The sequence below is a fragment of the Anabrus simplex genome, chromosome 4, assembly GCF_040414725.1.
Source record: "Anabrus simplex isolate iqAnaSimp1 chromosome 4, ASM4041472v1, whole genome shotgun sequence".
NCBI lineage: Eukaryota > Metazoa > Arthropoda > Insecta > Orthoptera > Tettigoniidae > Anabrus > Anabrus simplex.
The window spans coordinates 406,633,104-406,657,595 of NC_090268.1; the positions used below are offsets into that span (position 1 = coordinate 406,633,104).

Genomic DNA, 24,492 nt, shown 5'->3' on the forward strand with positions numbered 1-24,492 from the left:
ACTCCTAGGCCTCTCCTATCCCATCGTCGTCGTAAGACCCATCTGTATCTGTGCGACGTAAAGCCACTAGCAGAAAAAGGAGGAGGAGCGGGGGACTTGTTGAAACTTCAACATGTTTTACTTTTAAATCTTGAGACTTGGTCTCAAAACCTGTAATTTGTTGCAATGTAGACTGTCTGGGAAGTAGTTAAATTTCCAAATAAATGTTTATAAATAAATTGATATTTCAAGTACCGGGATCTCAAAATGCAACGGTTTGCCGAAAAGCACTATCTTGACGTTTACGTAGCAATGTTGGAGACATGTACAGATTTTCTTAACAAAAGGCGGTGCAAGAGCGTCAAATTACGACAGCCTAAATAGTAAACTTCAATTTATATATTATGTCAGTGAGGTCGAGATAAATATCTAGAGCGTTTATTAAGTAGGTAACATAACTCTTTTTCCATTGAAAATACTAATTTCTTGAGGGGACGTTTCTGTGGTGGTGAAGATCTAACCTAACTTTTAGTGTTCCTCTCAGTGTTTTTTAGCCTAAAAATCACGCACATCTGTATGATTTATCGGAATTTTACGAAAGGAAGAAAACTTATCACTATTTTTATCGTACTTTAATTCTACAAACGCAGTAGTTACTCAGGAAGAAGACTTTCCTGATAAGAGAGTAGGAATGTTTAGAATTTGGGTGGCATAATCATTGTACACTAGTACCTATGTGTTGTTACTGTTCATCAGTGCACAAAGGGGATACAAGTGTATTTTCAAGGATGTATAAAGTCTCTGCAACACGTTTTATCGGTGCAAATGTTAGTTTCAGCGAAGTAAATCAGAGTTAATTTGTGTAGAATGTCGTTGTCTTAGATTATTTTTTTTATTATATAATGATGTACTATTTTTAGAGCACATGGAACGTATTAAAATCATTCACAACAAACACGCACGCTCATGATATATATATTGTTTTAATTATGCTTCTCTACTGTGGAAGTTAGCCTACTGGTAATACCGTACCAGACAATGCTGACAGGCTGACAGTTGCTCTTCATATCAATCAAAGAAAATGTGTAATATCAACTATCTGAATAGGGAAACTTTACTGCCTTATTTACAAGATAAGGTTTATACTATTTATGTTAAAAGAGAGAGATGGTGTGGAATGACATTAGTAGACGAATAACTTTGAGTGGCGTTTATAAAAGTAGGAAAGATCACAATATGAAGATAAAGTTGGAATTCAAGAGGACAAACTGGGGCAAATATTCATTCATAATAAGGTTTAGGGATTGGAATAACTTACCAAGGGAGATGTTCAGTAAATTTCCAATTTATCTGAAGTCATTTAGGAAAAGGCTAGGAAAACAACAGATAGGGAATTTGCCACCTGGGCGACTGCCCTAAATGCAGATCAGTATTTATTGATTGACTAGCTGATGTACCCGTGCTTCGCTACGGGATTCTCAGAAAGACTGACTTTGTGGTTGTCCTAACCTGAAATCAACATAGGTCATTACAAAAACATAAGTATGAATGTAGCAATTAAAAGCAATGCTATCATTTAAAATACTCGATCAAATGGAAAGCCGCACGTTTTATCACTTTTAACGAACAGTGCTGCGGTTAGATTGCGGTGCCAATCTAATAGTCCAAAGTTCCAGAGCTGGGATGACCAGGCCGCAGATTGCCATGAACACTCATCTGCCATTATTCCGCTAAATATGCACACTTTTCATTCCAATCAGTGCCTCAGAGTAGGGATTGAATAACCCGAATGCTATAATGATCCAGTGTGTTACGTACCAGTAGTATCAGAAAATTTATAAACCAGGGGAATGGCATGCTAAAGAAGAAAGTTATCTAACTCCCCGGCTACTTCCCATCAATATTCAGACAGGCTGTTACACTCTGTACGACTGGGCGAGTTGACCGTGGGGTTATCGGTGCGCAGCTGTGAACTTGTATCCGAGAGATAGTGGATTCGAACCCCATTGTCGGCAGCGCTGAAGATGGTATTCCGTGGTTTCCCAATTTCACACCAGGCAAATGCTGGGCCTGTACCTTAATTAAGGCCTAAGGCAGTCCTAGCCCTTTCCTATCCCATCGTCGCCATAAAACCTATCTATGTCGGTGCAACGTAAATCAAATAAAAAATACTCTGTACGCAGCAGTAATCCTATCTACCAGAGATGAGGGGCGACAGAAGACACAAAGCACATCACGACAAACAATGGTCAATGTAATGTTATTGTTGATCAATGTTATGAGCTTTCTATGTGTAGGCCTTCACATTTAGTTTTCTTTTGACTCTGTGATTTGTAAAATATTTTATACCATAAACTGTTTCTTATTCTCCGACTTTACATACCGATTTTCATTAAATACTGTTTACCCATTTTCTCGTTACTCGGCGCTGATATGGACTTAGTAACAAAAATCCAAATTCATGAATACCTTTGTGATCATAGCTAGTACGGTAACAATGTACTCGTATAAGACATGAATAATAGGAAATTTAATACTTTATAACCTTAGTTATGTAGCATTCATCGATTACACCTCTAATAAGAAATATTTGAGAATTACATTTTAGGCTTTCCCCTAAACTACCATTTCACTCAGCGTGAATAAAATAATTTACAGCCTAGACTATAGCGACTTATTTCCTGACTTTGCATACCGATTTTCATCAAGATAGGACTACTAATAACAAAAATATTTGAGAATTAAATTTTAGGCCTTCCCCTAAACTACAATTTTTCTCAGAGTGAATACAATTATTGATAGCCTAGATTGTATCAACTTATTCCCCAACTTTTCATACCCATTTTCTTTAAAATACGACCACTAATAACATAAATAGTTGAGAATTCAATTTTAGGCCTTCCCCTAAACTACCATTTCACTCAGCGTGAGTAAAATGATTTATAGCCTAGATTGTAAAGGCTTATCTCCCGACTTCACATACCAATTTTCATTAGACCACTAATAACATAAATAGTTGAGAATTCAATTTTAGGCCTTCCTCTAAACTACCATTTCACTCAGGGTGAGCAAAATGATTTATAGCCTAGATTGTAGAGGCTCATCCCCCGACTTCACATACCGATTTTCATTAAATTCTCTTCAACCGTTTTCTCGTGATGCGTGTACATACATACAGACAGATAGAAATTACGGAAAAGTAAAAAATGCATTTTCTTGTTACTATGGACATGACCGATACAGAAATACCATTATTTTCAAATTCTGAGCAATGTACAGACAAAACTCTTATTTTATATATATAGATTGATAGATTGATTGAAGGTAAAAAAAATAAGGACTTGTATTCAGTAATTACAAAATAGGCTACATTAAATGTCAAAAATGCATAAATAAAGCTACAGCAAAATTTCTGTTTTTATAAGTGTATTAAGCTTATATTTTGCATCCTGTGTCTCATTTCTAAAGACCTCAAGGTGCTACCTATACACCGTAGCAGCCTATTTGCATTAACTAAATCATTTGCAGTGGCAGCCGGTGACAGTTTGGCTGTTGGTGACAACAGCAATAGTAATAAGTTAATACCGGTAATAATAATAAAAATGGTTCTTAGCGATTGACTTTCCACACACTGCACATCTCTCAGTTAAGTGACACTCCTTCACGTTCCAGTCATTTCCCAAGTTGAGAAAATACAAAATAAGTTTGCACTATTGTACCTGGTGTTTACTGTAGGCTACTAAATTAACCAATTATCTTGTTCATATGATGTACACATGCACAGGTCTTAACTAATTTTTTTTTTCTATTTGCTGTACGTCGCACCGACACAGATAGGTCTTTTTTTTTTTTTTTTTTTTTTTGCTAGGGGCTTTACGTCGCACCGACACAGATAGGCCTTATGGCGACGATGGGATAGGAAAGGTCTAGGAGTTGGAAGGAAGCGGCCGTGGCCTTAATTAAGGTACAGCCCCAGCATTTGCCTGGTGTGAAAATGAAAAACCACGGAAAACCATCTTCAGGGCTGCCGATAGTGGGATTCGAACCTACTATCTCCCGGATGCAAGCTCACAGCCGCGCGCCTCTTCGCGCACGGCCAACTCGCCCGGTACAGATAGGTCTTATGGCGACGATGGGATAGGAAAGGCCTAGGAATGGGAAGTAAGTGGCCGTGGCCTTAATTAAGGTACAGTGGGAAACCACGGAAAACCATCTTCAGGGCAGCCAACAATGGGGTTCGAACCCACTATCTCCCGGATGCAAGCTCACAGCTGCGCGCTCCTAACCGCACGGCCAACTCACCTGGTTAACTTGAAAATGAACATAGGCCTACTGCATTTCAAGTTAACACGTCAATTAACTTATTGTTAAAGTTGCCTATATCATTAACATAGGCTCTTTTACAAGGTAATATACCTACACCTATGAATTTGACCAATTTTGGTGTCTGAGGGGTCCGTATTGACTAAGTAGTTTATATAGTTTATTGACAGGGCATACTATACAACTAAACATGGTATTTTTAATACCAAACAGCATCAGTCTTTCTTCTCTCATAGTATTTTTAAGGGAAGTTTTAATTCTTTCCATGGAGAAACACCTCTCTGCTTCCGATGTTGACATTGCTATGGTTATCAACAACTTAGAAGTTTGACTGTCTGTTTAAAGGTATCACACTATTCATCATCTGTAATGAGCATTAAGAAAGATATTGCACCAGAAACTTTCCTCAATTCGGGCCTTGCATAGCAATTTGAAGTTCGTTTTTCAATTTACTTTCTTCCAAGAATGGATATTTCTTAATCATTTCACTTCTGTATCCTGCCATCACTGATTTTTATCTTGACCATTGCAGTTGACTTTCTTTCTAGAAATGTTCTTTTAGAAGTTTAGAGTTCAAACATAATTAAGGCTAATGGCTCTATATATTAACAACCTTATAGCTGGAATTTATTAAATTCCTTTATTTTGTATGTTATTTATCCATTTCAGTGCTAATGTTATACAATTTACTTTCCAGACATCTTCTATGTATATGCTGATAAGATCTCCACAATGCAGGGCCCTATACTGCACTGTCATTGGAGTACTTTCGGTACTCTTGTTTCTTTGTAGCTTCTTTCCTATGAAAAAACATGATGTCTCTGCAGCAACAAAAGATGATCTTCCAACATCAATTAGGAATCTGAGGTAATCGTATTCTGTTAAATATTCTTGTCGCTGGCACAGTATGATGATAGGCATTTAAAATACAGTACATTATGAAACTTATATGGTAAATTATTGTTTCTTTGTTTAGAGATTTCTTTCTGAATGGTAATAGTTACTAGACTGAAGACTGATATATGTAGAATAAAAATTCTAAATTAGCATAAAGCCAAAATATTTATTTGAAAATAATACAGAAAATTGCATACCTTTCATGATTTGTGACATATTGTTTAATGCAAAGAACATTTGGATATTATCATCATGATTATTCCATCCCCGGCCGGTAGCCTTGGAATTCTAGTGGTACACTTGCTTCCATCTTCTAACACCCTTGTAAGCTGTTAACAGCATGTGCCTAGGCTTCTAGTAGCTTTTTGTTGCCAAGCCGGCCCTTGATCACTTATTTCCCCTCTTCTGCAGAAAGGCATCTGTTTATGGCTGCAGTTTAAAAAATCAGGCTAAATATTAAAATGAAAATTTAAAATTAATATACAGCCTTTGTGGTCTAGTGGTCAGCATGGTGCTTCTGAACCTAAAGGTCTCGAATTCTATTCCCGCCCAGGGAGATAATTTTTCTTGGAACAGGATCATTCTCTACCCTTCCTAGAGTCAGACTGCGAGAGTAAATGTGAGTGTGTTTCAAAGTCAGTAAAAAGAAAGTAAAAGTTATGAAAGAAACCTACTATTTGACTTGAAACAACCAAGCATTTCAGAAGTTGAAGGGGTTTAAATGAATAAATAATTAATTTTGTCCCACAGGAGTCATTTTACATGCTGGTAAATCTACCGATACAAGGCTGACATGTTTAAACACCTCACATACCACTGGACTGATCCGAGATTGAGCTCAGAAGGCCAGTGCTCTACCACTTGAGCTACTCGGCCTGGCTTTTCTATCTGAACAACCATAGAAGGATGTGCAAGCAATACAGTAATAATAGGAATAATAGGATGCCTAATCCCATAATGAGTGTATCATAATTAAAATTGCTAATAGTATACTTGCTCTGCCTTCCATAGAACTCGGAGATTGCATACCGTACCAGTTCTTTCACAAAGTAAGGTAAGGATAGGCAGGCAAGACTTCATCCTGGCCTCTCCTTCTAACCTTTCATTCCATTACTAACGTCTTCTCCCCTGCCTTCTATATTTTACTAATTCTTTTGGAAGTATTTAATAGCCTGTAGTCACCTCTTACAACATTTTTGTCATTGCCTAAAGAATTTTCTCTTAATCACCACTTTTACATCATAAAGCTTTGCTGATGTTAAGTAACTTTCCAGGTTGAATGTGAGCCATTTATATGAGCCAACTGTAAGTAGACTTATCATCATTGTCATTGATGCTCTTCGCCATGACTTTGTTGCTGATGCTGGAAGGATCGACAGCATGCCATACACAGCGTCTCTGATAGAGATGGGTAAGGCATGCCTCCTAACTGCCAGAGCCAATCCTCCTACTGTCACCATGCCAAGAATAAAGGTAAGAGACTTCTTCACTCACCGTACAGTCATTCAGAGTATAAACCAGACATCATCAGCTGCTTTCACCATTGTGCTCTGTTTCCTCACACACAACACCAACCCACACCTTTGATGCCAGCATAGGAAGTGGGTCAGGCAATGATGGATTTTAGATATAAGGGGCTCATAACGATATTTTGTATTCATACATGATGGGTTTTTTACTCATACAGTTGAACAAAATAAGGCAGGACAGTTCATATTCAAAGCAAAGAAATTAATTTTGTTTAGAATCACTCCACCAGTGAGACCATTGTGGTAGGCATCCATCCATTCAAAAGACCTGCACTAGGCCTCTCCGGGGGTCATATGCCATTATCATTATAGTGCAGAGGCTTTACATACTCTGTAGTGTGTAAAATACAATGCAATATTTATAGTTTTTCTTTGTGGTGAAGATCACTTTCTTTTGTTCTGAACGAGTCTTTCAAAATTTAGAACCACGTTCTCTGTATTCAGTGCCTCAGCACTGATTTCAAGTTTTTATCCAACGACCCGCATCTTTAACATGATTTTCTCATGGTCATTAGTAAAAACAGCTCTTCACACTGATAAACAGATCTAAATGTACAGTTATTCTTTCAGTAAGTCTGTGTGCGGTACAAAGAGTAGTGTTGATGCAAATTGAATATTTTACCATGTTCAAAAAATTTTGGAATGCAAGTACTTCATCATATTGTTAAATTGAGTAAAAGGAAATGTTTTGTCCGATTCAGGATTGAATATTGTTATCGAAGGTGTATTCTGTTTTGACAGTTGAGAGAGACCAGCTATAGTGTGCACACCAGCAGTCTGCAATCCTCCACTATCATAGTAGTTGACCTTCCCTGTATTGGTAAATTTCTATCTAGTCTGGCAAATATAACTTCCAACTTGAAAGTTCATTGATCAGCTTGCACCAGAAGGCTGTTCACAACTGGAATGATTTAGAGTAATCTTCGATTTAAATCGACCTATCAAATTAGTTCCTCTTGGTTGGCAACTCGGCATTTACTAAAATAATTAGAAATACCGAGTGCAGTTACCATTTTGACATGTTGACCACAAATAAAATAGCGTAATCAATTTTTCCATAAACATGTCAGCCCAAAAAGAGACAACTGGACTGTGCATAATTGCCGAAGAAGGTAAGATCATGATGTTTTGTCTAGTACCACTGAGAGTAGGCCTACCCCTTAAAAAATTATTTAGAAAAAAAAGCACTGTACTTAACCTTAATACACAATTGATTTGATCATGTATTGAGTTGTCTAAATCAATTAAGAAACTATTTTAAAAGTTTTGTCAACAATACTATACATTATTACATTATAGTCATGGATGAAATTCATAAGACCATTAAGCAGAGATTGGCCAAAAAACAACCTTGTTTGCAGATGATACGGTGAAATGGCGTGAGCATCAAATGGAGCATCGAATAGAACCAAGAGATAGAAAAATGTGGGATGAAAGTAAGCACAGAGAAGAGTAAAACAATAGTGATGACAAAGGAAAGGAAGGGGAAAAAAAACTGAATGAACAATTTCTGGAAGTGGTCAAAAATTTCAAGTTCTTGAGAAGCGTGATCATAGAAGATGGAAAGATAGCCAAGAAAATAGTTAAAAAAGTAAAACTACAACAAGTGAACAGCTTTTACCACAGTGTAAGGGGTATTCTGTGGGACTGAGACGTTCCAAAGCAATGTAAACAAGTTTTCATATTCAACTTATTATGAACCCTTCTATCCCTGTCAGTAAAGAAACTTTTTTTTTTCACTAATGTGATTGACCTGACTTTACTTTGTTTGCTGCTCGTTGCACCGTTCTCAGTACACTCTTGAAATATTGATACTTAATAATTTCAGGAGAACTGTCATTTCTGAGATACAGCATCCAGTTTGTCTTCTTGTTACCTATTCTCAGTATGGTTTGATGCCTAACTGGTTGTTACACAGTAATAACTAAACGTATGTTTATATGGTCCACCTTTTCAATACTATGCCATGCAATGTTTACATTACATTTTAATCCTGGTTGTAACTAGTTTCGGCCTTGACTGACCATCATCAGCCATAATATAAAACTGTACAAATACATCAAATGACTAAAACAAATACACAAACACAAATTACATTAAAAGGTAATAAAAGAATGAACTATGTGCACAACACGTCAAATGTGAAATTAAAATAAGACTCTAAAGTCCTTGGATGCGTTGCATCACGTTAAAATGTTGGTGTTCCTTGTGTTAAAATATTCTTGATAGAGATTGTCAAAAATGGCACACGAAGATATAGTTAATGGCTGGCAGTTCATAGAATGCAGTTGGTAGAAATTCGCAATTCAATGCAGTGTTCATGAAGTTGACCTAAATAAATGATAGTCAAATTAAAGAACTAAAGGAGAGAGAGTGCTAATCAAATGGCATAAGTGATATGAGACTCACCTTGTATTAACGGCATGTGGTGCGTGGCCTAATGTGTGCCTCACTGATGGGGAGGAGTTGAGATTGGATCATGAGATTCAAAGGGAACATGAAAGGGGTGGGGCAAGGAGTGAGGAAAAGAGGGGACGGGGAAAGGGAAGGGGTTTTAAGGCGGGGCCGAAGGATGTGGGAAAACAGGTGGCTGCTGACAGGAGGTGCTATGAATAGAATGAAAAATTGAATTATCACTTTTTGGTTTAACATTTTTTAAAATAGGAATTAGAAGGTCAAACAGGATATTTGGCTTTTCAGAAATGTCATTAAGATTATAATTTGGGTTAAAATCTATATATATATGAAATGAGAGTTTTGTCTGTACATTACTCAGCATTTGAAAAGAATGGTATTTTTGTGTCGCACGTGTCCACAGTAACAAGGAAATGCACTTTTTAATTTTCCGTCATGTCTGTATGTATGTATGTACATGCATCATCAGAAAATGGCTGAAGAGAATTTAATGAAAATCGGTAAGTAAAGTCAGGGAATGATCCACTACAGTCTAGGCTATAAACAATTTTATATTCACGCTGAGTAAAATGGTAGTTCAGGGGAAGGCCTAAAATGTAATTCTCAAATATTTACATTATTATTGGTAATATCGATAAATACTACACAACTAAAGTTACATAGAATTAAATTTCCTATCATTTGTGTCTTATAAATTTTTACCGTACCGGCTATGATAACAGAGATATTCATGAATTTATATTTTTGTTGCAAAGTCCACATCAATTGTTACAATTCTTGTTTTATTTTCCACCTAATTCAATACATAAAAATGTTTATTATCTCAAGAAGGGCATTTTATTACAATACAACACTAACAGGGACATGTTTCACTTGCTTTATCGAGCGTCTTCAGCTTCATTTGAACAAATATGGTGGTCATGCAACAAATTACTGTAGTGTACTGTACAGTAGTATACGAGTAATTTAGAATTTAGTGTGCTTATTTTATTATTGTAAAATATTTGTGTAGTATTGGTGTACTAGAGGTATCCGCAGAAACTCTTACAAAAATTCTTTTGTTGTAATTAGGATAGGCTTAATTGCAGTTTGGAATTGTGTAGTTCTTGTGTATTACTTTCGATATTCAGTAATTAACAGCAGTTTTTATCCTGTTAGGGGTTGTAGGATTAAAAAAATAGAGTATGACTAAGTAGTATTGTAGTGTAGTCGTATATTAATTACCGTATTGTTGTGTGATCTTTGAGTACTATCCCAGACAATATATCCCTCCATTCTTTTATTTTTTGCAAATAAGTTTTTATTTTCATTTATTTTCCCGTAAGAATGGCTAAGGAGCGCGAGTGTACGAACTGTGGGTGTGGCGAGGCATTGAGGGGTATGAGGGAGGAGTTGGAGAGTTTGAGGGAGATAATTAGGATTCTCACAGAAGACAGGAAGGAAGATAGGACTCCCTCAAACAATGTACAGGTTATAGTAGGTATACAAGAGGGAGGGGGAGTTGTAGAAGACAGGTGGTCTAATGTTCTAAGGGGAAGGAGATTGCAGGCTAAGGGCTTTATACAGGATCAGAATTCAGGACAGGTGTCTGTGCGAAATCGGTACAAGTCACTCCAGGTAGAACAACAGAGGGAAGATGAGGGACAGGGAACTGTTGCTGAGATGTGTGGAAGTAGGAGGAAGGGAAAGTGTAGGAAAAGGAAATGTAGAGTAGAGGATAGGAAAAGACAGGTGGAACAGGGTCATGGGAAGGAGAAAAGGGAGGAGGAAGTAGCTTCTGCAGCTATCAGGGAAGATAGGGCTGACCAGGAGGGGAGGGGATCAAATGAGGTGGGTAGGGTTGAGGCTCTGGTCATGGGGGATTCCATCGTTAGACACGTGGGGAAAGTGTGTGGAGGAAAGGGAACCAGGGTAGAATGTTATCCAGGAATTAGGTTGAGGCAGATGTTGAGGAAAGTAGAAGAGAGAGAGGAGGGGAAGGAGAAGGTGGTAGTGTTTCACGTTGGTACCAACAACGTAAGGCAAGCTGATATAAGTACCAACATAGTTGGAGACGTGTGGGATCTGGTAAATGCATCACGGGTGAAGTTTAAGAACGCAGAGATTGTTATTAGTGGAATACTGTGTAGGAGGGATACTGACTGGAAGGTGATTGGGGATTTAAATGAGACTATGGAGTGGGTATGTGGGAAACTGGGAGTGAAATTGCTAGATCCTAATGGGTGGGTAGGAGATAGGGATCTGCGCTAAGATGGCCTTCACTTAAACCGCAGTGGTATGTATAAGTTAGGAAATTTGTTTGGAAGGGTAATAGGGAGGTACATTCAGGGAAACAGGGTGGCCTAGGGAGCGGTGATAAAGGAACAGGGAACTGGAAATCAAGTAGGGATGACATAAAATTGTTAGTGTTGAACTGTAGAAGTATTGTAAAGAAAGGAATAGAATTAAGTAATTTAATAGATATATATTTACCAGATATTGTAATAGGAGTTGAATCATGGCTGAGAAATGATATAATGGATGCAGAAATTTTCTCGCCGCACTGGAGTGTGTATCGTAGAGATAGGATAGGAATGGTGGGAGGGGGAGTATTCATTCTGGTGAAAGAAGAATTTGTAAGCTAAGAAAAAGTTAAAGATGAGACACATGAAATTCTAGGTGTAAGGCTCATTTCTAAAGATAATAGGCAACTTGATATATTTGGAGTGTACAGACCGGGAAAGGGTAACACTGACGCAGATTCGGAATTATTTGATAGGATAGTCGGCTATGTGGGAAACGACATGGAAAGAAATGTGATTGTAGCGGGAGATCTGAATTTGCCAGATGTCAATTGGGAAGGAAATGCGAACGACAGGAAGCATGACCAACAAATGGCAAATAAGTTAATATGGGAAGGACAGCTGATTCAGAAAGTGATGGAACCAACCAGAGGGAAAAATATCCTGGATGTGGTGCTGATAAAACCAGATGAGCTCTATAGGGAAACTGAAGTAATAGATGGTATTAGTGATCATGGAGCTGTTTTTGTGGGATTTAAAAATAAATGTGATAGAAAGGAAGGTCTTAAATGTAGGACTGTTAGACAGTACCATATGGCTGATAAAGCAGGCATGAGGCAGGTTCTAAAAAGTAACTATGATCGGTGGAAAACGGTAAATGAAAATGCAAACAGACTCTGGGATGGGTTTAAAGAAATTGTTGAGGAATGCAAAAACAGGTGTGTACCTTTAAGGGAGGTAAGGAATGGTAAAGACCCACCTTATTATAATAGAGAAATAAAGAGACTAAGAAGGAGGTGCAGACTGGAAAGAAATAGAGTTAGAAATGGCTGTGGAAGTAAGGAGAAATTGAAGGAACTTACTAGAAAATTGAATCTAGCAAAGAAGGCAGCTAAGGATAACATGATGGCAAGCATAATTGGCAGTCATACAAATTTTAGTGAAAAATGGAAGGGTATGTATAGGTATTTTAAGGCAGAAACAGGTTCCAAGAAGGACATTCTAGGAATAATTAATGAACAAGGAGAGTGTGTATGTGAGGATCTTCAAAAGACAGAAGTCAGTCAGCAGTATGTAAAGATTGTTGGTTACAAGAAAAATTTCAAGATAGAGGAGGAGACTAAGGCCAATGAAGTATTAAAATTTACATATGATAACAATGACATTTACAATAAGATTCAAAAGTTGAAAACTAGAAAAGCGGCTGGAATTGATCAGATTTCTGGGGATATACTAAAGACAATGGGTTGGGATATAGTACCATATCTGAGGTACTTATTTGATTATTGTTTGGTCGGGGGAGCTATACCAGATGAATGGAGAGTTGCTATAGTAGCCCCTGTGTATAAAGGAAAGGGTGATAGACATAAAGCTGAAAATTACAGGCCAGTAAGTTTGACATGCATTGTATGTAAGCTTTCGGAAGGCATTCTTTCTGATTATATTAGACATGTTTGTGAAATTAATAACTAGTTCGATATAGGGCAGTTCGGTTTTAAGAAAGGTTATTCCACTGAAGCTCAACTTGTAGGATTCCAGCAAGATATAGCAGATATCTTGGATTCTGGAGGTCAAATGGACTGTATCGCGATTGACCTGTCTAAAGCATTTGATATTGTGGATCATGGGAGACTACTGGCAAAAATGAGTGCAATTGGACTAGACAAAAGAGTGACTGAATGGGTTGCTATATTTCTAGAAAATAGATCTCAGAGAATTAGAGTAGGTGAAGCTTTATCTGACCCTGTAATAATTAAGAGGGGAATTCCTCAAGGCAGTATTATCGGACCTATATATTTTCTTATATATATAAATGATATGACTAAAGGAGTGGAATCGGAGGTAAGGCTTTTCACGGATGGTGTTAATCTCTATAGAGTGATAAATAAGTTACAACATTGTGAACAACTGCAACGTGACCTCGAAAATGTTGTGAGATGGACAGCAGGCTATGGTATGTTGATAAACGGGGTTAAAAGTCAGGTTGTGAGTTTCACAAATAGGAAAAGTCCTCTCAGTTTTAATTACTGCATTGATGGGGTGAAAGTTCCTTTTGGGGATCATTTGAAGTATCTAGGTGTTAATATAAGGAAAGATCTTCATTGGTGTAATCACATAAATATGATTGTAAATAAAGGGTACAGATCTCTGTGCATGGTTATGAGGGTGTTTAGGGGTTGTAGTAAGGATGTAAAGGAGAGGGCATATAAGTCTGTGGTAAGACCCCAACTAGAGTATGGTTCCAGTGTATGGGACCCTCACCAGGATTACCTGATTCAAGAACTGGAGAAAATCCAAAGAAAAGCAGCTCGATTTGTTCTGGGTGATTTCCAACAAAAGAGTAGCGTTACAAAAATGTTGCAAAGTTTGTGTTGGGAAGAATTGAGAGAAAGAAGAAGAGCTGCTCGACTAAGTGGGATGTATGTCTCAAATATTATTACAATATTTGAGACATACGTCAACTTCAATACGGAACCAAAATGAGAATAGTCACTTGTAAGTGGGATGTTCCAAGCTGTCAGCGGAGAGATGGCGTGGAATGACATTAGTAGACGAATGTCCGACTCGTTGGCTGAACGGTCAGCGTACTGGCCTTCGGTTCAGAGGGTCCCGGGTTCGATTCCCGGCCGGGTCGGGGATTTTAACCTTCATTGGTTAATTCCAATGGCCTGGGGGCTGGGTGTTTGTGCTGTCCCCAACATTCCTGCAACTCATACACCACACATAACACTATCCTCCACCACAATAACACGCAGTTACCTACACACGGCAGATGCCGCCCACCCTCATCGGAGGGTCTGCCTTACAAGGGTTGCACTCGGCTAGAAATAGCCACACGAAATTATGGTAGACGAATAAGTTTGAGTGGCGTTTATAAAAGTAGGAAAGATCACAATATGAAGATGAAGTTGGAATTCAAGAGGACAAACTGGGGCAAATACACTAGAAGTCCGTTATAGCGAGAATTCACAATAGCGTAAAATTTACTCGCTATAACGGATTGTCGTTATATCCGGTTTTTTGTATTAAAGTCGAAACCCCCCGCCCCCATGTACATTAAAATCTGTATGAAACGGCAATCAGTTTGTTCAAAACTTGCATTTCGGCAGATGATATCTACACTACGGCTTACTGTTTTGTTATTTTTCGTAATCCGATACTTCGTGAAAGTATGTTTAATTTCATTTTGAAAAAAAATATAGTACCGTATTTCTCCGAATCCAAGATGAACCCCACTTTTTCCTTCAAGAAATTTAAATCAGGCTCAAAAAGAACTTTGTAAAATCATATGAATGCCTTGTTGTACAGTAGGCCTACGCATTTTTAGACGCCGAGCATTGACTGTCGTCACGCCGTATCTTTTTTTTTTTTTTTTTTGCGGGTGCACAATTATTCTTCCTTTTGCGCGGGTTTAAGGACCATTAACTTAACATTGGCGTCATAATACCGAAGAGAACCCGCTGAAAATGTTCCGGCAATACCTATTCCATGCGTCTCTACAATACAATGATCCATCAGGAAATTATTCTTGCTGTCTATAAAACTGTTATTTTTATGCAGCGTCAGATATAACCGGCTACCGCTACACGCACGTCTCGCTTGCCGGGTTCGGCCAAATTCAGCGGCTAGCGCGATATATAGGCGTAATCGCGGACGTTGAAAGTCAACGAACGAGTTTATATCGCCACGGTATGGCCATTTCGCCCTTGCGTTTTTCTCGCTTGCCGGGTTCGGCCAAATTCAGTGGCTCACAATTTCATCTTCGACTTCTTTAAAGCGTCCTTGCTGCGGACCACTGAATGCATTTTTTGTACAGTACACGTTAGGCCTATGCCGTATTTTCTTGCGGCTGCACAATTATTCTACATTTCCGAGTGTTTAATAATCATTAACTTAAAATTGGCATCATAATATCGACTAGAACCCATTGAAAATTTGCCGGCAATACCTTTTTCACGTATCTTTACAATACGACTATCCATCACGAAAATATTCCTGCTGTCTATAAACATTAATTTTACTATGCGTCGAGTACAATAGACACGTTATAACTCTGCCACTGAGTAGCCATGACTTTTCTAAGAATTCGAAGGGTCGCATGTTTTGATGCCATTCTGCAGATTTGACAAACACTCGGGCACTGTACAACCGGTTGTCGCGGCTAGCGATGTATAGTAAAGAGGCGGTCGTTTATTGTCAACGAGTTATGTGCGCGTGTGAAAAGAAGCATCATGGATACCGGTACCGCGGTAGTTGTCAGTGGTATCCATTAACTTACTGTTAGACGCGAGAGATATGAAATATCCTCTGAAATCAGTGATGTACTCTGCCATATCTTGAGGTGTATCACATTCTTACTTAATTTCCGCAATAGCATTAAAATTAAGATATCGTCTACTTCAGTCTTTACTTTTAACGAGTTAACAGCTGCTATCGGTCACGCTATTTATGCATTTATTACGAAAACGTGTTATCCTCTTTCATTTCGAATTTTCTTTAGAGAACAACAGTCTATGGGTATTATTAATCAACTCCAACATCGCCTTTGAATGTCAATGAGAGAGCTCGCAAATGCACAAAGTGAGAAAACTATACCGTACCGAAGATTATTGATCGCATTTTGTTGCAAACGTTTGTTTTCTTATTCAAACAGCGTCACGTATCCTAACTTAACCGTACTATATGTATGATGAAAACACACTTCAAGCGCCAGTAGAGAAATGATAAATTTCTCGCTATACATTTTCATAATAGCCTTTCCGTAATTTAACCAGACGCGACAAAATATAAACTAACCTCTGAAATCAATTAAGCACTCTGCCATATCTCGAGGTGTATCCCATTCTTACTTAATTGCGGTATTTGGCCTCAAAAGTAAGCGGTCGTTTAGTCAGCCCTAATTTTTAACGAGTTAACAACCGTTATCGGACACGTTATTTACGCATTTATTACGAAAATATGTTTTCTTTCATTTCGAATTTTCTTTACGGAACACCTGTCGATGGGTATTACTAATGGACTCCGACATCGCCTTCGAATGTCGACGAGAGAAATCGCTAGTGCACATACTGAGGAAACGATGCCGAAGGTAATCGATCGCATGCAATATCATCGCTGGGATGCATAAATATCGGTAACGGAAAAATCGCGCGCGCTTTATCGCTCGTAATAACGGATGTGTCACTGACAGGTTTCTCGCTGTAACCGAAGGACGATACACAGTTTAATATAGGAATTTCGAAGGGACAGAAAAGGTCGTCGCTATAACGGAGTTCTCGTTATATGCCGTACTCGCTATAGCGGACTTCTACTGTCATTTATAGGAAGGGGAGTTAGGGATTGGAATAACTTACCAAGGGAGACGTTCAATAAATTTCCAATTTCTTTGAAATCATTTAGGAAAAGGCTAGGAAAACAACAGATAGGGAATCTGCCACCTGGGCGACTGCCCTAAATGCAGATCAGTATTGATTGATTGATTGATTGATTGATTGATTGATTGATTGATTGATTGATCTTTGCCATACGACAGGTGATCTCATAAGGCTTCAGATTTCTTCTACCAGAATAGCTCAATTTGAAAGTATTCCTATTTGTTCAAATGAGGCTGAAGATGCTTGATATAACAAGTGAAACATGTCCCTGTTATTGCTGTGTTGTAATAAAATGTCCTTCTAGAGACAAACATGTTTATGTATTGAATTAGATGGAAAATAAAACAAGAATTGTTACAATTAGTATTAAGTTCACAATGGGTAAAAAACATGAAAATAGTCTTATGCAAAGTCCACATCAATGCCGAGCCACAAGTAACTGGGTAAACAGAATGTAATGAAAATCGGTTTGTATAGGTGGGGAATAAGAAACTACAGTCTAGGCTATAAATAAGTTTATTCACCCCAAACTAAATGGTAGTCTAGGGGAAGGTGCCTAAAATCGGTTTGTATAGGTGGGGAATAAGAAACTACAGTCTAGGCTATAAATAAGTTTATTCACCCCAAACTAAATGGTAGTCTAGGGGAAGGTGCCTAAAATTTAATTTTGAGATACCCATGTTATTGGTCTTATAAAAAAGACTACATAGCAAAAGTTATAGAGAGTACAATTTCCATTCATTTATGTTTTATTCAGTTTAACTGTACTGACTATGATAAGAGTGATATTTCAGTAGTACAATTTACGAACTTCATCATATAGATCCGTATTGATACAGTTAAAACTAAGAAACAATGTTAGGTTTTGGTCCACCCAATCAATACACATCACTTTACAAGTGAAAAACTGTTTAATTATAAAACATATTAAATATCAGGGACATGTTTCGACTCTATTTGAGATTTCATCAGCCATGAATTTGCGTGGTAGATTACAAAACTCATTGTTCAGAAATTGAAACAAATGGAAGAACCCAATGCCTTTTTAGGATTATTTGAGAAACACAAAAGATATATAAATCTATATACATTATTTGCACAAAATGACCCCACTTCTTGCAAAAACTTTTGTTGTCTTCAATGTTAAAATTGAAATATAACTTGAAATGTGACATACCTGCCATGACGTTTCGTACGGAACACCATGTCCATTGTTGCTGTCCGTATTTAAAACGGAAGTTCCTTTATGAACTGTTGAGAAAACACTGGAGAACAAATATACACATATTTAATGAGGTAGTTTAACACTTCTTGCAAACAATCTTTCTGCAATGTTAAATATGAATGACCTTACTTGAAAATGTTGCAAGCATTTGTTGGAATCTGGTAATTTTAGTGTGTTAAATATGAATGACCTTACTTGAAAATGTTGCAAGCATTTGTTGGAATCTGGTAATTTTAGTGTGTTGACTGGAGAGTTTGAAATTCTGACCTTGGAAATAGGACTGGTACAAATCCACATCAGAACATTTAAAAACTTTAACTTGTAAGGAATACTTTCAAATTGAGCTATTTTGCTAGAAGAAATCTGAAGCCTTATGAGATCGCCTGTCGTACGGCAAAGATCAGTGCTGCATGACCACCATATTCGTTACGCAGCAGTGTTTTCTCAACAGTTCATAAAGGAACTTCCGTTTTAAGTAGAGACAGCAACACTGGACATTATATTCCATATGAGACGTTATGGCAAGCATGTCACATTTCAAGTTATATTTCAATTTTAACATTGAAGACAACAAAAGTTTTTGCAAGAAGTGAGGTCATTTTTGCAAATAATGTATATATATTTATATATCTTTTGCGTTTCTCAAATAATCCTTTAAAAAGGCATTGGGTTCTTTCATTTGTTGCAGTTTCTGAACAATGAGTTCTGTAATCTACCACGTGAATTTATGGCTGATGAAGTCTCAAATAGAGACGAAACATGTCCCTAATATTTAATATGCTTTTTAATTAAATAGTTTTTCACTTGTAAAGTGATGTGTGTTGATTGGGTGGACCAAAACCTAACATTGTTTCTTAGTGATATTTCAGTGTCGGAAGAAAACTACATGTAAGGCTTACAATATCGAAAGCTCATATAATTAATCAACAATAACATTACATTGACCATTGTTGTTGTGATGTTATTTGCTTCTTCTGCTGCCACTCATCTCTGATACAGTAATATACAATACAATCAATACTGATCTGCATTTAGGGCAGTTGCCCAGGTGGCAGATTCCCTATCTGTTGCTTTCCTAGCCTTTTCCTAAATGATTTCAAAGAAATTGGAAATTTATTGAACATCTCCCTTGGTAAGTTATTCCAGTCCCTAACTCCCCTTCCTATAAATGAATATTTGCCCCAGTTTGTCCTCTTGAATTCCAACTTTATCTTCATATTGTGATCTTTCCTACTTTTATAAACGCCATTCAAACTTATTCGTCTACTAATGTCATTCCACGCCATCTCTCCGCTGACAGCTCGGAACATACCACTGATTACAAGTAACAACTCTCATTATTGTTCCGTATTGAAGATGACGTTAGGCATAGATATCAAGGATAATTTAATAAAAAACCACCTATTCAATACTTTCCATTGAATACGGAACAATAATGAGAGTTGTTACTTGTAATTTGGTAGCCAACCAGGCAAAATACCGTTTAAATAGGTACTTCAACCTTAAGGTCAAGATTTGTAAACTAACTAAAGACATAGCCTTTCTAAAACAGTGTCTAGAACTAAAATTGATCCCAAAATTTTTGAAACCTACACAGCGAAAAAACTTATCTAACCAAAGTTTGATTAGAGTTCAAAACAAGGTCAACGACATTTTTATAATGGAAAGTATTGAATAGGTGGTTTTTTATTAAATTATCCTTGATATCTATGCCTAACATACCACTGAGTCGAGCAGCTCTTCTTCTTTCTCTCAATTCTTCCCAACCCAAACATTGCAACATTTTTGTAACGCTACTCTTTTGTCGGAAATCACCCAGAACAAATCGAGCTGCTTTTCTTTGGATTTTTTCCAGTTCTTGAATCAGGTAATCCTGGTGAGGGTCCCATACACTGGAACCATACTCTAGTTGGGGTCTTACCAGAGACTTATATGCCCTCTCCTTTACATCCTTACTACAACCCCTAAACACCCTCATAACTATGCACAGAGATCTATACCCTTTATTTACAATCCCATTTATGTGATTACCCCAATGAAGATCTTTCCTTATATTAACACCTAGATACTTACAGTGATCCCCAAAAGGAACTTTCACCCCATCAACGTAGTAATTAAAACTGAGAGGACTTTTCCTATTTGTGAAACTCACAACCTGACTTTTAACCCCGTTTATCAACATACCATAGCATGCTGTCCATCTCACAACATTTTCGAGGTCACGTTGCAGTTGCTCACAATCTTGTAACTTATTTATCACTCTATAGAGAATAACATCATCTTCAAAAAGCCTTACCTCCGATTCCACTCCTTTACACATATCATTTATATATATAAGAAAACATAAAGGTCCGATAATACTGCCTTGAGGAATTCCCCTCTTAATTATTACAGGGTCAGATAAAGCTTCACCTACTCTAATTCTCTGAGATCTATTTTCTAGAAATATAGCAACCCATTCAGTCACTCTTTTGTCTAGTCCAATTGCATTCATTTTTGCCAGTAGTCTCCCATGATCCACAATATCAAATGCTTTAGACAGGTCAATCGCGATACATGGGATTAATGCTGCATAATGAGTATAACAGCCCGCCTGAATATTGGCGGGAAATATCTGGGCAGGTAGATAAATTTATTATTTAGCATGCCATTCCTCTGGTTCATACATTTTCCAATACTGCTGATACACACTGATCCGTCATAGCATACCAGCTATTTGATCTCTACTCTGAAGCGCTGATTGGAATGAGCAGTGTGTACACTTAACGGCTGTCTACGGCTTGGTCATTCTAGCTCTGGAACCTTGGACTGTTAGATTGGCAGCATAGTACTGTTCGTAAGAGTGAGAAAATGTGTGGTTATTTCATTTCATCAAGTATTTCATATGATATCATTGCTTTTAATCGCAACATTTCTACTGATCTCATTGTACTGACCTGTGTTGATTTTAATTGGGAAAGACACTAAGACAGTATTTTTGTGGATGTCAAAATATAGGTGCAGAGTGAGAGTTTACCATTATAATGACGATTCTCCAACTTGATTGTGACTGATGGTAGGCAAGAAGGCCTACCTTTACAATGAAAATTCCCTAACCCAGTCTTCACACGAAAATAGACGTATGGTGGTCGCGTTTCTGGGGTAACATTAAGGGTATGCATACATACATACATACATACATATAGTATGCGCACTTTTTAGTGATAGATTCTTGTACTCGTTGGAGAAGTAAGAAGAGTTCCGTTAATACTGCCAACTGAATGGAAATGAAATCTGAATTGAATCGATAATATGATCGATCGATATGAATTTTATAAACCTTTATTTTAAGCAAACAGCTGTGTCACACACACAATATATAATACTATATAACATTTCCCGTTGCGAAACGTGTTCCTAGCACGAATTCTATAGTTTGGCTTTGCTGTGTAAACAACAACAGTACGAGTACTTAAAGTGTACGCCAGATGTCGCACAGTGATGATAAGCGATTCTTAGTTTGTGTTTCAAAGGTTGCCAATACGAATCTCGAAGATAACCGAAGTCGACCACTTCAGCACTAGGGTGTAAATCTATCACTAAAAAGTCCGCAGCTAGTACATACATACATACATACATACATACATACATACATACATACATACTGTACCAGGAAAGCCTAGGTCCTGGACCATATCAATCGAAAGAAACGTTATTCCAGCATAAAAGATCCGACCGACATACGAACATCTAAGTAAAGAATGTTCCAGTATGTGCCAGACTCCACGAGTGCACTAGGCGGAGTCAAGTGACGTCACCTGTCGTTCGAAGCTCACCTCCCCTAGAGATATTTCTCAAAAAGAATTTTCTTTTCGCAAGCTTTTCAACACCTTAACCAATTTCAACGGGACAAACGCTGAATTGTAGCGGACGTCATAAAAGTTAATCCCTGTGAATTTCGAATTAATCCATCCCATAGTTGTTGAGTTATAATAGTTTAAAGTTTAAGAAGGTTACGCACTCACGGTCACATGACCAAGAGAAACACCCCTCCCAGCGCCAGCATATATATGTCAAGGCTAACAGGCAGAGCAGCGCAGTACAAGGACGAGTATTCAGATGTGTGTGAGTGAGACAGAGGAGAGACCGACCCGCGTACAGTATGTTCGCGCAGTCACGGTGAAAGTACTTGCCGTCGCATTTCCGGAACACGAAGTTATATCGCCGACAGAATTATAAAAGACGTCGCACTGTATTTCGTACGTCGCGTCGCGACTACAGTCTAATTCTAAAGACATTTGAGAATATAATACGAGTGAACTTATTGAAGTGCAAATACCAAATATTTAATGTTCACAGAATATATACCTAACGTGTAGACTTAGGTTACTTCATATGATATTGAACTTCTACAGAAACTAATGTGTAGAATCACCAGAACTCGTTTCTTTTCGAGTATTGAACTGTATTTCTTTATTCATGCCATATTAGTATACGACTTACAGTAGTAATCTGGGTGAATACTAAGAACTTTTTCTGAGGTAATATGACGTTATAATAACAAGATAATCAGAAAATAATCCTTAGTGACTTAATGACTGTGTTCAAAGACTGTGATTATAGACTATGATTTGCCGTTTCAAGTGCGAACTGTGTAATTATGGACGTTTCAGTAACGACTTTAAATAGTATTTCATACAGGGAGGACTGTGATTCTTCATTTAACGTCTTGAAGTTCAATTACGCCATAAATTGTGTTCAACAGTAAATGACAGTGTCAGTGATAACTACTCGCACTAAGTGAATTTTTCGTGTGCGAAAAATCACCTTAACAAGCTGCAATTCTACATGATCCAGTTCCAGCCATCATCACCTCATCGGGAACGTCAACATGGTGTGTTAAGTGAACATCGCCGATCCTGATTCTACACGGAACATTCCAGATGTCCATCTTTCAACATTTGTAGCAACATTTCTTTCATTAAGTGAGTAGTAACAAACTGACTAAAATTTTCTCATTAATTTTGAACAGTGGAAACTTCAGTGCCGCGTGTGAACAAATATTTCAGAGTTCTCATAGTTCCTCAGAAGTGATTAATTTAATTTCAAATTTCATTTTCAAATCTCATAGAAAGACTTTAGGCTTTTCAAGTGTGCTATATATCAAGGTTTACAAAACTGAAAACTTTTAACAGAAATTTAATTTCTCATATCAATTTGCAATTACAAGTGTGTGCTTATGTTTAGAAAGACTTTAGGTGGAAATTCAATACCTCATATTCTCACATATGAAAGACTTTGGAATCAGTGATAATTATTTAATTTTCATGAACAGAATTCAGAAAGATTACGTTCAAACTTTTAATTTCAATGCCAGATTTGAGTCCAATAATCATATTGCAGGGTGAAGAATTAATAAATTGTTCAAAACAATTTTTTAACCATCTATTATTCGCTCTGCGAGTCTATCCTACTCTGTATCGGCTCCAAAACCAAGTTCCACTCCCTGAGGTCCTACTCATGCCTTTTACCCACAAAATTTTCCTGGTACAATACATTATCATTATAGACTGTTACACCTTTCAGCGTTCAGTCTGCAAGCCTCTGAGAATTTACTAAACGTTGCCACAGTCCTCGATTTGTAACTAGTGTTGTGGCCTCATTTAGTTCTACACCTCTTATCTTTAAATCGTTAGAAACCGAGTCTAACCATCGTCGTCTCGGTCTCCCTCTACTTCTCTTACCCTCCATAGCAGAATCCATTATTCTCCTAGGTAACCTATCCTCCTCCATTCGCCTCACATGACCCCACCACCGAAGCCGGTTTATGCGTACATTCCTAAATTAGCCTTTATCTCCTCATTCCGAGTACCCTCCTGCCATTGTTCCCACCTGTTTGTACCAACAATCATTCTTGCTACTTTCATGTCTGTTACTTCTAACTTATAAGATATCCTGAGTCCACCCAGCTATCACTCCCGTAAAGCAAAGTTGGTCTGAAAACAGACCGATGTAAAGATAGTTTCGTCAGGGAGCTGACTTCCTTCTTACAGAATACTGCTGATCGCAACTGCGAGCTCACTGCATTAGCTTTACTACACCTTGATTCAATCTCACTTAACATATTACCATCCTGGGAGAACACACAACCTAAATACTTGAAATTATCGACCTGTTCTAGCTTTGTATCACCAATCTGACATTCAATTCTGTTGAATTTCTTACCTACTGACATCAATTTAGTCTTCGAGAGGCTAATTTTCATACCA

General features: G+C 37.6%; 1 protein-coding gene across 1 annotated transcript in view; it reads left to right on the forward strand.

Moving 5' to 3' along the window:
• The first annotated feature begins 401 nt into the window (after positions 1 to 401).
• PIG-G (phosphatidylinositol glycan anchor biosynthesis class G) overlaps positions 402 to 24,492 on the forward strand; it is a 179,284-nt gene continuing 155,193 nt past the window's right edge. The window contains exons 1-3 of the mRNA XM_068227421.1: positions 402 to 424; positions 5,000 to 5,169; positions 6,474 to 6,672. Of these exons, the coding sequence (XP_068083522.1) occupies positions 5,009 to 5,169; positions 6,474 to 6,672 (360 nt within the window). The 5' untranslated portion in view covers positions 402 to 424; positions 5,000 to 5,008. The remainder of the gene's footprint in view (positions 425 to 4,999; positions 5,170 to 6,473; positions 6,673 to 24,492) is intronic.